The 13,750-nt window shown below is 47.3% G+C and overlaps 1 protein-coding gene across 1 annotated transcript in view; it reads right to left on the bottom strand.

The window, feature by feature from the left end:
* Nucleotides 1-13,750, bottom strand: part of LOC144115214 (nose resistant to fluoxetine protein 6-like) — a 53,109-nt gene that overhangs the window by 5,217 nt on the left and 34,142 nt on the right. Inside the window, exons 12-13 of the mRNA XM_077649492.1 lie at nucleotides 3,286-3,406; nucleotides 877-1,063 (exon numbers count right to left, since the gene is read on the bottom strand). Of these exons, the coding sequence (XP_077505618.1) occupies nucleotides 877-1,063; nucleotides 3,286-3,406 (308 nt within the window). The remainder of the gene's footprint in view (nucleotides 1-876; nucleotides 1,064-3,285; nucleotides 3,407-13,750) is intronic.

Below are 13,750 nucleotides of genomic sequence, written 5' to 3'. Positions count from 1 at the left end.
CACGAATTTTTGTAGCCAGGACGGCAGTGCAACAGATTCGCAGGAACTGTATCATGGAGCGCGACTGGCTTTCGTAGTTTTTTCAATATGGATTGGCTCTCAGACCGTCGGACGCTCATCTCAGCGGCAGGACGAAGCGCATTTATATATTGTGTCTATAGTTGGATCATATCGGACGTTTATTTGTCAAGTGAGGTAGTTGATTTACTTTGGGGCGCCGGAGTCGGAAACTGTGCGGTGCGCGCACCACACACGCCATTTGTGTTCTTTCGTCTCTCCTCGCCCCTTTCACGCAAGAAGCGCACGTACAGGATGGTCCAATATTAGGGTTAACACTCGAGTGTGTGGCTGCGCTCTTTGGAGCGCCAGTGCCTCCGTCCCGGCCGCGCATCGCAGCAAAGTGCCAAAGGCGCAGAAGTTGGTGCTTCGCGTCGTCTGCTGCTTCGCTTCCATGCGCGCCGCTATGGACGCACTGGAGCTCCTAAGAGCGCAGCCACACACTCGAGTGTTCACCCTAATATTGGACCCTCCTGTACACCCCCCCAAATATGTGGTTTTTACCCACACCCGAGGCGTCAAATAGCAATTCCATCGCACAATCGGCGCAATAATACTTTACACTTTTTTTCGTAAGGCACGCATTATAACGGTATCGCATGTTTTCGCGGACATGATATGAAACAAGATTGGAAAAGTCAGACTGGGAAGAGCCAGGCCTAGCCCGTGTTTAAAAATGTGTTTTCTTTCTACGTGACCTACGGCTCTGCGTTTCAAAGGAATTGCCACCACGTTTTCTTTTCTCTTTTTTTGACGAGGCTGTGCAGTCACGGCAATGAAAATGAGGCGGAGAGGCAGAGCAGGCCACCTGTGACGCACCTCCGTATCCTGTAGCGCAGGCGTAGCAAGGCCAGAGCAAGGCAAGGCTCCAGAGCAGCCGTTGAAACCCGCCGTACAAAGCGTTCACGGCGGCGCTGGGTAGGTTGCCCCGGTTCCAGGGCACCGTCACGAACATCACGAACGACGACAGCGCCAGGGACAGCAACCACAGCGCTGTCTGCATCCACTGGGCCCCACAAACCAAACAGGTTACAAAGATGCGTCAAAAGGAAAATGAGGTGAGAGATATCATTCAGTGGGGGACCACTATAAGACCGCGCAGTCTTGTCGTGCGTCTTTCGCGATACTGTCCTCACCACCGTCCGCCCTCCCGGCTACTCCAACTTCTTCCCCACTGGTGCGAGTGTCTGGCCTCGGCGTTTAGCGCGAGACAGTTGGCGCTTGCCCGCTTAGCGGCTAGAGCATCTGCAGGTTCTTGTTTCGGCCGTTATTAAAGTCCTCTCGTCTCGCCCTCTCTGCACAGTGGACCGTCGTTTGTGCGACTCTGTTGGCGACACTTTTGGAGACACTTATGGATCCGCATTTTTAAATATGTATTCTGTTAACTATTCAAAACGGTGCTATTAACTAGCATGAAAGAACGACCAGAACCTAATTCACGGTATTACGACGCCAATATAACATGATAATAAAATACTTCGCTGAGGGCTTGTTTGGCAGTTTTTTGGGGGGAGGCGCTGATTCGAACAAAGCGCTAGATATTTCAGTTTTGAATGGTTAGCACATAAAATTACAACGCCTACCGACGCAGTCAGAATGGACCTTACACGCTGGGGTTTCACGCGTACACGTGGCGCCTCTTGTGGTGAATAGCCCCAAAAAGCGTCTTTTTTCGCCGCGTCGACTGCTAGTGACTGCTATTGCGTCGCACGGCGATGTAGCCATGATGATGTCCCCTCTATGTACTGTTCTCTCTAGAACAGCCACAACAATATAACCGGAAACTTCCAAAGGTGGAATCTTTTCGATTTCCGTGGAAGTCCTTAGATAATGAGACGAGAAGATGCTGGATCAAAGCGGTACGGCGTGCCTGGTAGGTAAGCGCTATTAACCAAGTCGCTTTAGTGTATTCAGAATAGCACACACAAGAAAAAAAGACGGAAGTGCAAAGTTTGTAAAGCTTCTTCGTTTGCTTTACACGTCCTTCACCAGCGCTGATATGCGCGCATTGTAAACCGTACCACTTTTTTTTTTTTTGCAAGCGTTGCGTTGCTTCACGTATGCCAACATAGCGAAGAGCGGTGTAACAAAGTACCCAACGAAGCTAGCTGTTCGCTTCGGTCTTGCATTTCTAATGATATAGAAATGCCATGCGGCACCAGCAAGTTCTTCTGAAACGCTGTAGACGCGCTCAACAGTAACGAGTACAAATGTTGGCCTAGTTCCGCTCTACTGCCTTTAAAGGACTATCTTACGGTTTTAAACCATCTGATGCCTCAAAACCGCACACGGCTCTCGCTTCGCGCTCCTGCCTTCCTGCTAGACGCCTGAGACCGAACAGAAAGAAAATGTTCGGTTTAGCAGAGCGGTGGCGCCTTCACACCAGCGCACGAGACCTACTGCTGCTCCCTCGCGAGTTAAACCGAGAACTCGAGCTATGTTCAGATTCAGTCATGGCGTGCTCTGAGAGACGATGTATACTCATAGCACCGAAAGCACAGGCGGTTAACGGGTGTAATTTTTTTTAATGTTCGCCTTATCAGCGGCACTGGCCTGGCCAAGCAGTGCTGCTTTCAGTAGGGGCGTCGTCGGCGATTTTGACACTTCGTGCCAGAATTTATCACTTCCGTTCATCTTGCCGAAGCTATCGCCTGCTGCAACAGCGGTGCGTGCTGTTTTGCCGCGCATTTTTGCATTGGCAAGAACGGGATAACGTTAATACCGATTTCTCATATGCGCGCCGTGGCTGAGCTTTGCACAGGAGCGAATTCGTCGCGCTGCTGACGCGCACACCTCAAAGTAGAGCCGTTTTTCCGAGGCCGCTGATAAGGCAAACATAAAAAATATTGCCTATATGTCCATCGATGTACCGCGATCCGCTCCGCTAAAGTGATCCGCTTCCGCAGTGGCCCAGCTCTACCTATGTAGTGGCGGGTGTGAGCCTATCGCGGCCGTCTACGCATGCGCAGCTTACGCAACCCCCCCCCCCCCCCCCCCCCCGGAAACGGTATGCGGTATGGATCGCGGATCACGCTGTGTTAAACCTCTCTAATGAATGCTTACGCGGCTAGAGCGCCCTGCGATTCAATTGGTCCGACTCCGACTCTCGCCTGCTCCGTTTAACTTTTGAGCGACTCGCATGATTACTGAGCTTTAATTTCTATCTCGAATAGGGATCCATTCTCTAAGCGGACTGGTGGTGCGTCTACAGAAAGCCAAATGCCTTACGCGGTTCAAGGACACTGATGTGTGGCTGACAGACAGGTACCCTGCCAAAATCCCAACGACATAGGATACCACGTGGCAGAACGGCCTCACGTAGATGTACTCCAAGTGGGACAGGCTGAGGCTGCACAGAAAAGGGCAGGGTAATACGAGCATGGTCAGTAGTGCTGTATGAAATTTCCTGCGACTCCATCCATACGAGTGCATAGCCTGTACGAGAATTCTTCTAGTCTCACAAATTCTGTTAGCAGGAGCAGAAGTATTCATATCAGCATAGCTATAATGGCAATAAGCATATTAATAAATAACTGCTGATCTGCTGCGCTGAGAAGCAAAGGGGTAAATAGGACAACAAAGAACACAATACCAAAGTTGACAGTAGCACTTCAGAAAAAAGTCCTGAAAGAAGTAAACAAAAAAGATGTGCAAAACGTGCAACATCCTTAATGCAATTCATGTAATAATAATAATAATAATAATAATAATAATAATAATAATAATAATAATAATAATAATAATAATAATAATAATAATAATAATAATAATAATAATAATAATGAACATATATAAAGACAGCTTTGCAACCTAAGTTGTGAAGCATGCTACAAAATCATCGAAAAGAACTCAAAACGGGCAGTGCATTTGCAATGCGGGAACCTGCTATGCTCATGTAAATCCAGCAATCCTATCAAGTTCCGACGCTGTGTAAATGATGCGATACCAAGCGCTCAATGCATCAGATTAGCCCGGCTTTGAGCGGTGATATGAAGGCTGCGCGCACCAGTGCAAAAGTAATTATGGTAATCGGAAATTGTTGACTACGTTCTATGATTGTTTTCGTTTTAGAATAAAGCGCACTTCGAAGATTGCTGGCATGCATTGCACGTAGTCTTAGCGTCACATTCTTTTTCGTTGCTGCGCATGCGCGCTGTACCGTACATGTATACGCTGCGCGCAGCAATAAAAGTTGTAGAAGTCGGCGCTTTGTGGTGTTTCCCATCTTGTCAAAGAAGAAAGGAAGAGAGATGTGCCGTAGTGGAGGGCTCCGGAATAATTTCGACCACCTGGGGATCTTTAACGTGCGATGTCAGTGCACGTTAAAGATCCCCAGGTGGTCGAAATTATTCCGGAGCCCTCCACTACGGCACCTATCTCTTCCTTTCTTCTTTCACTCCCTCCTTTACCCTTCCCTTACGGCGCGGTTCAGGTGTCCAACGATATATGAGACAGATACTGCGCCATTTCCTTTCCCCAAAAACCAATTATTATTATTATTATTATTATTATTATTATTATTATTATTATTATTATTATTATTATTATTATTATTATTATTATTATTATTATTATTATTATTATCTTGTCCGTGTTCGCCTTCGTGTAGTGTTCACTGAATGAAACGCATGGCATGCATGTTGCCGAGTGGATAAAAACTTTTATTCACCTGCCATTTAAAAAAAATCACAGGATGATTTTAGAATGTTTGAGCGTGGGTGGGGTGTCATGGCAAAGAAAGAAGCCGGGCACCGGGTCGGGGGACAGTGATCCCCATGCTTCTCTAAGGGTATGTTTCGAACCAACCGCCTTCCGCAGCCGAGGCGGACGTCCAAGCCACTAGGCCACCCGTCGCCTCTCACCCTCTTTCCCTGTCCCTCTCTCCCATTTTCCCTATCCTTTCTCTTTCCATAAATGTCAAGAGGGGGATTTCCCTCTCCACTTTGCCACCTGCTAACACAGGCACCTGACCACGTGGACGCCGACGAAGGAGCGAAACTGAGGAACGAGCTAAGAGCTAACGCTTTAAAGTTTCTATCAGGGAGCCACAATGCCTGGATCGCATCCAGGCGCTTTAACAGCGCGACCACTGAAAGTGCTACAACCGCGTGCTCGAAGCAGCACCAAATGTACTGTGCACCGGACGTCGCTACAAGAAGCGCGTCACTAGCGCGGGTCCAATACATTATTGCTTCCTGGTTGCAGATAAGCTTTCTGTTGCCATTTTTATATATCGATTTTTTTTATATATCGACCTTTTTTTGCGATACCCTTCGAGTTCTATACCGGGTGTTCTAGGAAAGACTAAGTAATTCTTAAAAACAGGATTTTTGAGGTAAAAATATAGCTCTCACGGCATGGTACTGCCAGGGTTGACGGATACCAGAAGACTGGTGAATCATTTTAAATAGCAAGCTGGTTAACTAATTTTCAATGATGACCTTTGTAACCCTTACAGTTAGGTGCCTGGATGCAATCAGAGATTTGTAGCCGCTCGTTAGTAATAGCCATATCAGTTTTTAGAATTAGAAAACGCCATTACCCTCGCCGCTGTGGCTCGACAGAATTTGTCCCTTTCGACTAGTTACGTGCACTGGAGGGGCTGCTTTGCCTGCATGCTCTTCGAATGCGCATGTATGTAGCCAAACTTTTTTAGGCCTCAGCGCCGAGGGCAACTGCATTTCGAAATTTTGAATAGTGATATGGCATTTTGTAACGACCGGCTAGAAATCTCTAATTGCAACCAGCCGCCTGGAAATTAGTTAACCAGCTTACTGCTTAAAATGATTCACCGGTTTCCTGATGCCCGCCAACCCTGGCAATACCATGCCAGGGGTGTTAGCCGCTTTGTTCTTGAGTTGTCCCTGACTATAGCATATGATTAAACGAATAGTTGAAGAAGCAAGAGCACAATGTGACGAGGACAGCGGCAGGCCGTAAGTCGGCTCACGACCACGAATGTCGTTGGAGCATTTCTTTACGAAAACAGCAGAGGGGCGCCGATGGAAAGACGGACAGGGAAGATAAAATAGCTGAGTCGCGTAAACTAGAGAAGGCCGGTACCATGCGCATTATATAGCCGTCAGCATTGCGCGCGGTATGGCTGAGAGTCCACCAGACACAGTTACACATAAATGTCACCAAAGGATTAAGGAAACAATGCGTATATATTGTAACTAGAGGGACACTGAAAGAGACGACATTGTTCTAATGTCTTTTGTGGGTTTTTTCTATTTTTACGGCTGGTCTCTGCGTAAAAGCCGGTGTGGCCTTTTAATAAAACTTCTAAAATATTAGCTAACGCCTTGTCCTGTCTGCCTCTGTCTTTCGTCTGCGCCTCGACCACACTTGAATCAGGAGCCTCGTTGTGAGGATTCGCTAAAAATTGCTTCCCTCTCGACCGCGCCTTTAATTTTTTCAGGTACTGTCGTTGCGTTTGGATGCACAATACAAGCAGAAGGCTGTCTTTTTCGCCTACGACGTTTGCTTGAGCTATGTCGCTTCTTGGATTACGAGTGGCGTCAGCGCCTCCCGCACGTTTAGTATTTTAGATTTTAAAGGGCAAGACACAGTAGAAGAATTATAGTGACAGCTGACCTAAATCGTTCATAATTTGCGTAAGCTGACTTCATGGCGGTGAGATGCGTGCTTGTGAAAAGACAGGAGGGAACATCGCGTTCTGTTGATTGTTGCCGGACGCACCGAAATAGGGGCTCTCGTGAACAGGAGCGGTTTGTTTGTCGCGTACACCCCAATCCTGACGCAGATGCCAGTTTCTAATCGAGGTCATCACGCCCTCCGCATCACGCATCGAGGAGCTTCAGATTCTCAGCCACCTATGCAAGTGATCCTTTCGGTAGAAGCCAGCCAGAAAACACGCGGAAGCCGAGACAATTCGTCCAATACCGCGTCACGCGAACGATAGCCGACCGTACCGATAGCTTGGCAGGAAAGACGAAAAATAAACTGTGCCAAGTCCGTGGCGCGTACGTGCCTTTCGATTTTCTTATAAATGCAGAAAACAAGCGAACAAAGAACGCGGGAGCCCGTGTCTAGAATGCCGGCCAGGAGAAAGCCCTTCTCTTCGGGGCAAATGGAGCTTAGGGAGGAAAACTTTGCTCTCAGTCACACACACCCAAAGAAAAAATAAAAGTAGTCGAGGAAAGGCTGGCGACTGGTGTCAAAGAATTACATTCAGCCTCCGCATCGCCATCTAGCAGCTGGGCTGCGACCTTGGTGATCGCCTTACGAGGAAGAGAGCGGTCTTTTCTGCGGTATGGTTTGTCCACGTGGCGTACGTACCCCTCTGATTAGCCTGCTGCCCGAACGGCTGCGCTTAGAAACCGCCCCCTGTGCAGGCCCAGACAATATCCCTTTTATTTCTTCTTGCAGTGACGTAAGAAGACGCGAAAAGTGTTTCGTGTGTGGCGGAGGTTGTTACGAGGTGCCCTGGGGCTGAAAAACGGTTACGCAATATTGGTTGCTCTGCCTTTAGCTTGCAAATTTTTGCAGATTACTCGACCCCCATTAGCTGTGAAATTATGCGCGGCACTTGATTTTCGCCACTAATATGAAGGCTAAAAAATGCTGAGTTTATACATCGCATGTAATAATATGTGATATATGGTGTATGTGGTGTGCTTGTGCATTCGCAACCTTCTGCTCACATCGTCATCCATCATGCCTCTCTTTCTTCACCTCTCCTCCAGTGAAGCGTAGCCGGCCAGATCGTCCTAACTCAGGCCGACCTCTTTGTCTTTGTAAATAAACATCTCTTCTGAGTTTGTTGTTCTGGGTGTACTCAGTTATCGATACCTATAATACGCTTTTTGCGAACGAACTCTCAACTGCGCTGCTGCTCGAAAAGAGCGAAACGATACTTGTTTACATGTAACATTGCAAGCTTTGTGATAAACCAAATGACATCTGCCTGAGGCGACCCTTGTAAAATTTAGTATATTTATAGGCCACTCCTCATAATGGCCTCAGAATGTTATGTTATACCCTCCGACAGTAAGTATGCACTTTCCTGTAAATGACAAAAGAGCGTAGCGTTCCAGCTTAGGATCCACGTGACGCATGGTAACAAAAAGGCTCTTCAAGTGTCCTCTTTACGATGCACGTGCGACTTTCTTTCGAAATACTTCGTTTGATTAATTATTTGACACAAACTTACTCATCATTGCTTTAAAGCTGCTTCTGAAAGTTTTCTAAACCTCGCTTTATTTCAAGTTAGGAACCCTCCCACCTATAACGATTCATGCTAAGTTTCGGCGTTTTTGACTATTACGTCAACATGACGACATCTACGCTTTTTGTTGCCTATATCCAAAATGTGACGTTAGGACACTGACCTCTCCAAGTAATGAGGCCATTAATTAATACGGTGATATGCCACTTTTTACCACAGTGACCACGATCGAAGTAAAGAATTTTTGTGCAGACCAGAGAGAGAAGGCTGTACAACTGCTGTGCCACTGAATCAGGATTAAAGGGATACTGAAGCAAAATTATGCAGCCTGCTGAAACTGACGAATACGACAAGCTTGTTCAGAAAAAATGATGAGAAATACGCTTTTCTGCGATTTTCTACTGTACCACCGCAATTGGCGGCCTCCTATGGGAGCTGCAGATGTGACGTCACAACACCCCCCCCCCCCCCCGCTGCTTCCGCACGAACTGCACGCAGATGGCTGACGAGATAAAGTTACCTGTGTAAAACTTGCCGCTTTCTCACGGCCGGTCTTCGTAATGAAGCATTTTGCAGAGGCGGAGCAAAATGTTAAGGTACTGCTACGCTCAATAAAACATTCTGCTGGGCGAGCTGGTCGTCCACCTTAAGAAGCGCATACCACACACACAAAAAAAGAACAGTTCGAAGGAAGACAAACATAGTACGAACACAGACATCCTATGTCTGCCTTCCTTCGTGGTGTCTTTTTTGCGCCAAGTTCTAGTTAACATGCTACGCCCAAGGCTGTCATAACAGCGTCATTGGTTGATCCACACCTTCGCAGCCGTTTCTGGCAGATGACTAGAAATGAGATTCGTTGCTGCTAGTGCTCAGCCGTCATGGCCAACCAGGATGCCTTTGAATGGCGACTTCATTTTCTGCGAGCTCATTTATCGCGGATACTTCGCAGTTATTGCAGCTGTGTTGAGAATCCTAAGCATGCCGTTCCAAAGACAACGCCTAAAGCTTGAGGCGGTTCCAAAGAACGCAGAGCAGACGAGGCCAGCTACGTGTTCGAGAGGGAGGGGACTTGAGGCAGCTGCTATTTTCGTACTAGCGCTAATAAACAGCGAACAATCGCAAGTCTGCTTGTACTGAGTACCACAGCGCCTATAACTAAATGTAACCGCCAATTTATCAACAGCGCTTTCTCACTTTGACAGCAGCTAGATACGGGTGCGAAAAAGCACGACAAAATTCTTCTCGTTGTCCCTGTTTTGAGCGTTACACTTCTACTCTGATAGAATAAACAACGCTGGAAAAATGTTAAGTTGGTTACTCGCGCATAAAGTGTCAATTATTAGCGAGGCAAAGAGCTGCTTAGATTACTCAACTGTTTAATTAAATGCTTCGCTGAGTTCTGTGCGTTCTCGTTCGCTGAGCTCACTGTACTTACGTTGAATTATTACTGGCGCGTTGGCATTTGCGTGCGTTCACGTTTGCGCACAGGGCGCTCTTCAACTTCCGACTGGAGTGGAGGTGCAGTTTCTTCGTGTTCCGCTTGAAGTGCGGCAGTAAAGGCTACGTAATGACCCTCCAATTGCGTCGGACCGCATGAAGTGATGAACTACCTAATGATCGATACTAAACAGCATTAATAACAGCATTTCTGTGTCATCTCCGCAAGCAAAACTGTGCCCTTTACGTCAGACGTAGCGCTATTTTAACGGCTGTTGCCACTGAATGTTGATCATGCAAGAAAAAAGCCTAGTATATTGCTGACGTCGGCTGTCTATTGCTGTCTTCGGTGACTTCTCGCTTGACGCCGCTGGCTCGTAGCCTGTTATCCCAAATTTGTTTGTTTGTGTCTGCGCGCATGTGCGTGCGTGCGTGCGTGCGTGCGTGCATGCGCGCCTATATGTGCGCCTGTTGAGCACATTTCCTAGCCGCCAGGACAAGGTTTCATGTACCACAAATGTGCGGCGACGCACTTCATGTGACCAGAGCCTGCTGCCTGGCTGACGAGAGTGTTATGACGTCACAGTCTTCGCCTCTAGTTTGACAAGGCGACCTAGCGCGAACTCACAGTGTCGAAAGTTGAACCATCGGTTTAAACTTTCACAAAGCGGCGACTACATCTCGGCATAATTGCATTGTGAGAGCGCACTTCGAGCGTATTCTTCAATTTTTAAATTTTTTTTCAGTAACCCTTCAAAGGCGCACGATCGAAGCGCTTTTTTTTTGTTTCCAGCATGGAGCTCCTAAGCTCTGCGCCTATCCCACTGTCGAAACGAAAACGGGTCTTTCCTCCACCGCACGCTCACGAAAGCGTGTGATATTATGCCGTCATGTATGGACAGACCTGACACGTGCAAGTTTTCCCTGGTCGCAGGAAGGCGGTTCTCACATAAGGCAATCGCCAAGCCTTCATAATTCCTTTGGTTCGGCTGCCTGTTACGAAAGCGAACAAGAAGTGTGGTTGGAGTTAATCACCGAAGCCATGTCATCGTGGAGGACTTCGTGACACTGAAGGAAAATTTGCTTCCACATCACTGGATGTCGCTGCATATATTTTGCGTGCAAACCGAAATATGGTGTAGGCGTTAATGTAATGGTTCTAAAGAACCCTTACTTCTTGCTCATAAAGTACAGGAAAAATATTTCAGCATTTAATTCTTACTTGCTTGCTAGAGAATGTGCCTCAATACAACGTTTTCTTCCCATTTTACCATTCCTGCGGGCAAAAAAAAGTTGCTGAAGGACGGCTTGTTCTCTTAATGTCCTTTTCGACACTGTGAGTGGGTGCATGAAATAAATTGTACTCTTTCAGGGACTTCTCCGCTGTTTTTATTGTTATAATTCAGAGGAAATCTATTGATATTATCGCTTAGCTCCAACTTCACGAACAAATGACGGTCAGGAACAGCCCGGAGACAGGACAATGAAGACGACAGAGGCGCTTCATCATCGTCTTGCTGTCTCCGCGCTTCTTCCTTACATGATGACAAACCAACTAGCCCGTAGCAGTACGGATCCTTGTGCACTTCGCGAACAAGCCCGCTGGGTGAAGCCAATTTGGCAGAGTTATATAGAATTGCTGGCAGGAGTTGCACCGTCGTCGCCTACGCTGTGCCCTTCTATCTGCCCTGCAAGTTCAAGCTAAAAACAGTGAGAGAGATTAGAGGGAAGAGGGCACACATGGCGGTTAACCAGAAGAGTGTTCAGATTGGCTACCCTACACCTGGGAAATGAGAGGAGGATGGAAAGGGTAAATAAAAACTTGATGTAAGAGAAAAAGGGCATAAATTCAGGATCTGGGTATTCCAGAGTCAATTCTGTCTGTCGCGCAAGTACGACCCCCTCAGGAACCGAAAGAGCGCCTGGCATGCCTTCAGGGCCGACCCCTAATGTGGGTACCGTACCCTGGTATTTCGCTCTTCTCTAAAAACGTGCGAGGGTCGACGCGTTCGGGCGCAGCAGAGCGTTTGCCATTTAACTCTAACCACAGGGCATACTCAAAGTGGATCCTCTACGTATTAGAAGTTAAAGCTCGAAACAATTTCGAGCCATACTGGCTCCGCTGTCATGGCCCTCATCATGGAATCATTTGCCGATCTTACCATGGTATCAACAGATGCTCCGAAACCTCTAAGGCTATGGTCGCAGCATCACATCCGTCATGGCTTCACAATTTTAGATCACTTGCAAAGCTACAACCAAACCGGAAGAAAACGATCTACACAAAGAAAGGGGGCTTGCGATTTTGCTCCGAAAAATTTATTTCCAATTATACTTGTGCACTTCATAGCGGGCAGCTGGATCCTTTCTGCATCCCGAATGGCAGGGGCCAACGGGGGTAGAGCGGCGGTAAGAGCAGGCAGAAAAGACGCTCCGAGTCGTGCGCCTCGCAGATGGCAATTATAGTTTCAGTGCACCAGAAAAAGGAAAAGAAAATACAAAGTGCGGTCACTGGCCGAACTCCTCAGAGGGCCTGAGAAAGCACGTAGCTCCCAGCAGACGATGAATGGCGAGAGAGATGTAAAGCCTCGGAGGTGCGAAGGGGAAATTTTTGATCGGTCGCAACACCGCTATAAAAGTGACATTAGAAAAGCTCTAGCTGCTGGCGATTTCACATAAGTACCAACTGGTAATCAAGAGATTTCGCAGTTTTTTTTTGTGAAATGTGCTTCGGGCTTCGTTTAAAGGTCTCCAAAACCCTTAAAGCGAAATGTACTGCTAGGCACCGGTGGTTGCGAGGCATCGTCCAGGGAACAAGCAAGCGGTCAGAGAAAACTTTCCTGGAAAAAAAGGCTAACGTAGCAGAGTTGCAGGCGTCGCAGTCAAGCCATTTCGCCATTTTATCACAGCTGTTCCTTCTCCTAGACGGCTTCCATCCCAAATCTGGCGAGTGACCCACGCTACCGACATTTCCTTTTCTCCTTCGTTCTGGAGGAGCACAATCGAAGCTACAGTATAAGTCTTCATCATACGTCTCTCCTGCGTAATTCCAGGTACGCGCCGTCATCCACCACCTGGACACGGAGGGTCATTTAATTGTTCTATGCTGGCACATTAACACGCAATAAGTCGATTTCAAGTCGTGCTGCAGTTGAGCTTTTTTGGAAACACAGCGCGGCAGCGAGCGCGCGTAAATCTCCGTCACAAGAACAAAGGAATTGTGAGTACGACGGAAATGCAAGGATTACATAAAGCACAGACGACTGTAAGGCGAAGCTTGAACGCCCGCTTCACGTTAGAAAACGAATGGCACTGCGAATGAGACCAGGAGCATTGCACAGGAATACAAATGCTTGAAGAAGCGTGTTACTCGTCGGTCAAGACGGTTCACCAACGAAATGCCTCGTCGATTTTTAATGTAGCCTGTGGGCCCGTTTCTCCGCGGGGCACGAAAAACGTGGACAAGGCGATTGTTTGTGCCCACAGCTACCGTAAATCGACTTTTGACTTCAATTTTCACAGCCTTTCACAGGGCTCATGCTCAGAAAGCGCTCCGAAGGGTTGTTTAAGGGTGTATCGGGTATCATCTGTCAGCTACCCTTCACGAGGGCGATTTACAACAACCAGCTCGGTGATGTTTTAATGATCAAGTAGGGTACACAATAATTCGAAAGGAAGTATCTCTAGGCATTGCAATTACCGTGGTTGCACACCGATCTTGCAGGGTCTGATTTTCTTTGAAACTAAAGACTGAACAGTAATATAGATGACGCAGGCTTCTACGCGATCAAAGTAGGCGACGACTGAGCAAGCATGCCATCCATTTGTTTGTTTTCAATTTTTCTCCAAGAGCCCCCCTTTTTTTCTCCTCCTAGTCTCATCGCAGTTTCCAGGCCAGTGATTGTATTTATCTTCTCTGTGAACGCATTTACTGCCTATTTCATTTCACGTCATTTTTTATTGATTTTACCTTTTCTTGATTTACTACTCTGGCCCTTTGTACCGGTTTTATTCATAGCGTTCTGTAATTGGCATTGCTCGCCGAATGCAACTTGACTTCTT

The sequence above is a fragment of the Amblyomma americanum genome, chromosome 1, assembly GCF_052857255.1.
Source record: "Amblyomma americanum isolate KBUSLIRL-KWMA chromosome 1, ASM5285725v1, whole genome shotgun sequence".
Lineage (NCBI taxonomy): Eukaryota > Metazoa > Arthropoda > Arachnida > Ixodida > Ixodidae > Amblyomma > Amblyomma americanum.
The sequence above is the reverse complement of the archived record's forward strand: the minus strand, read 5'-3'. Positions and strand labels throughout refer to the sequence as shown.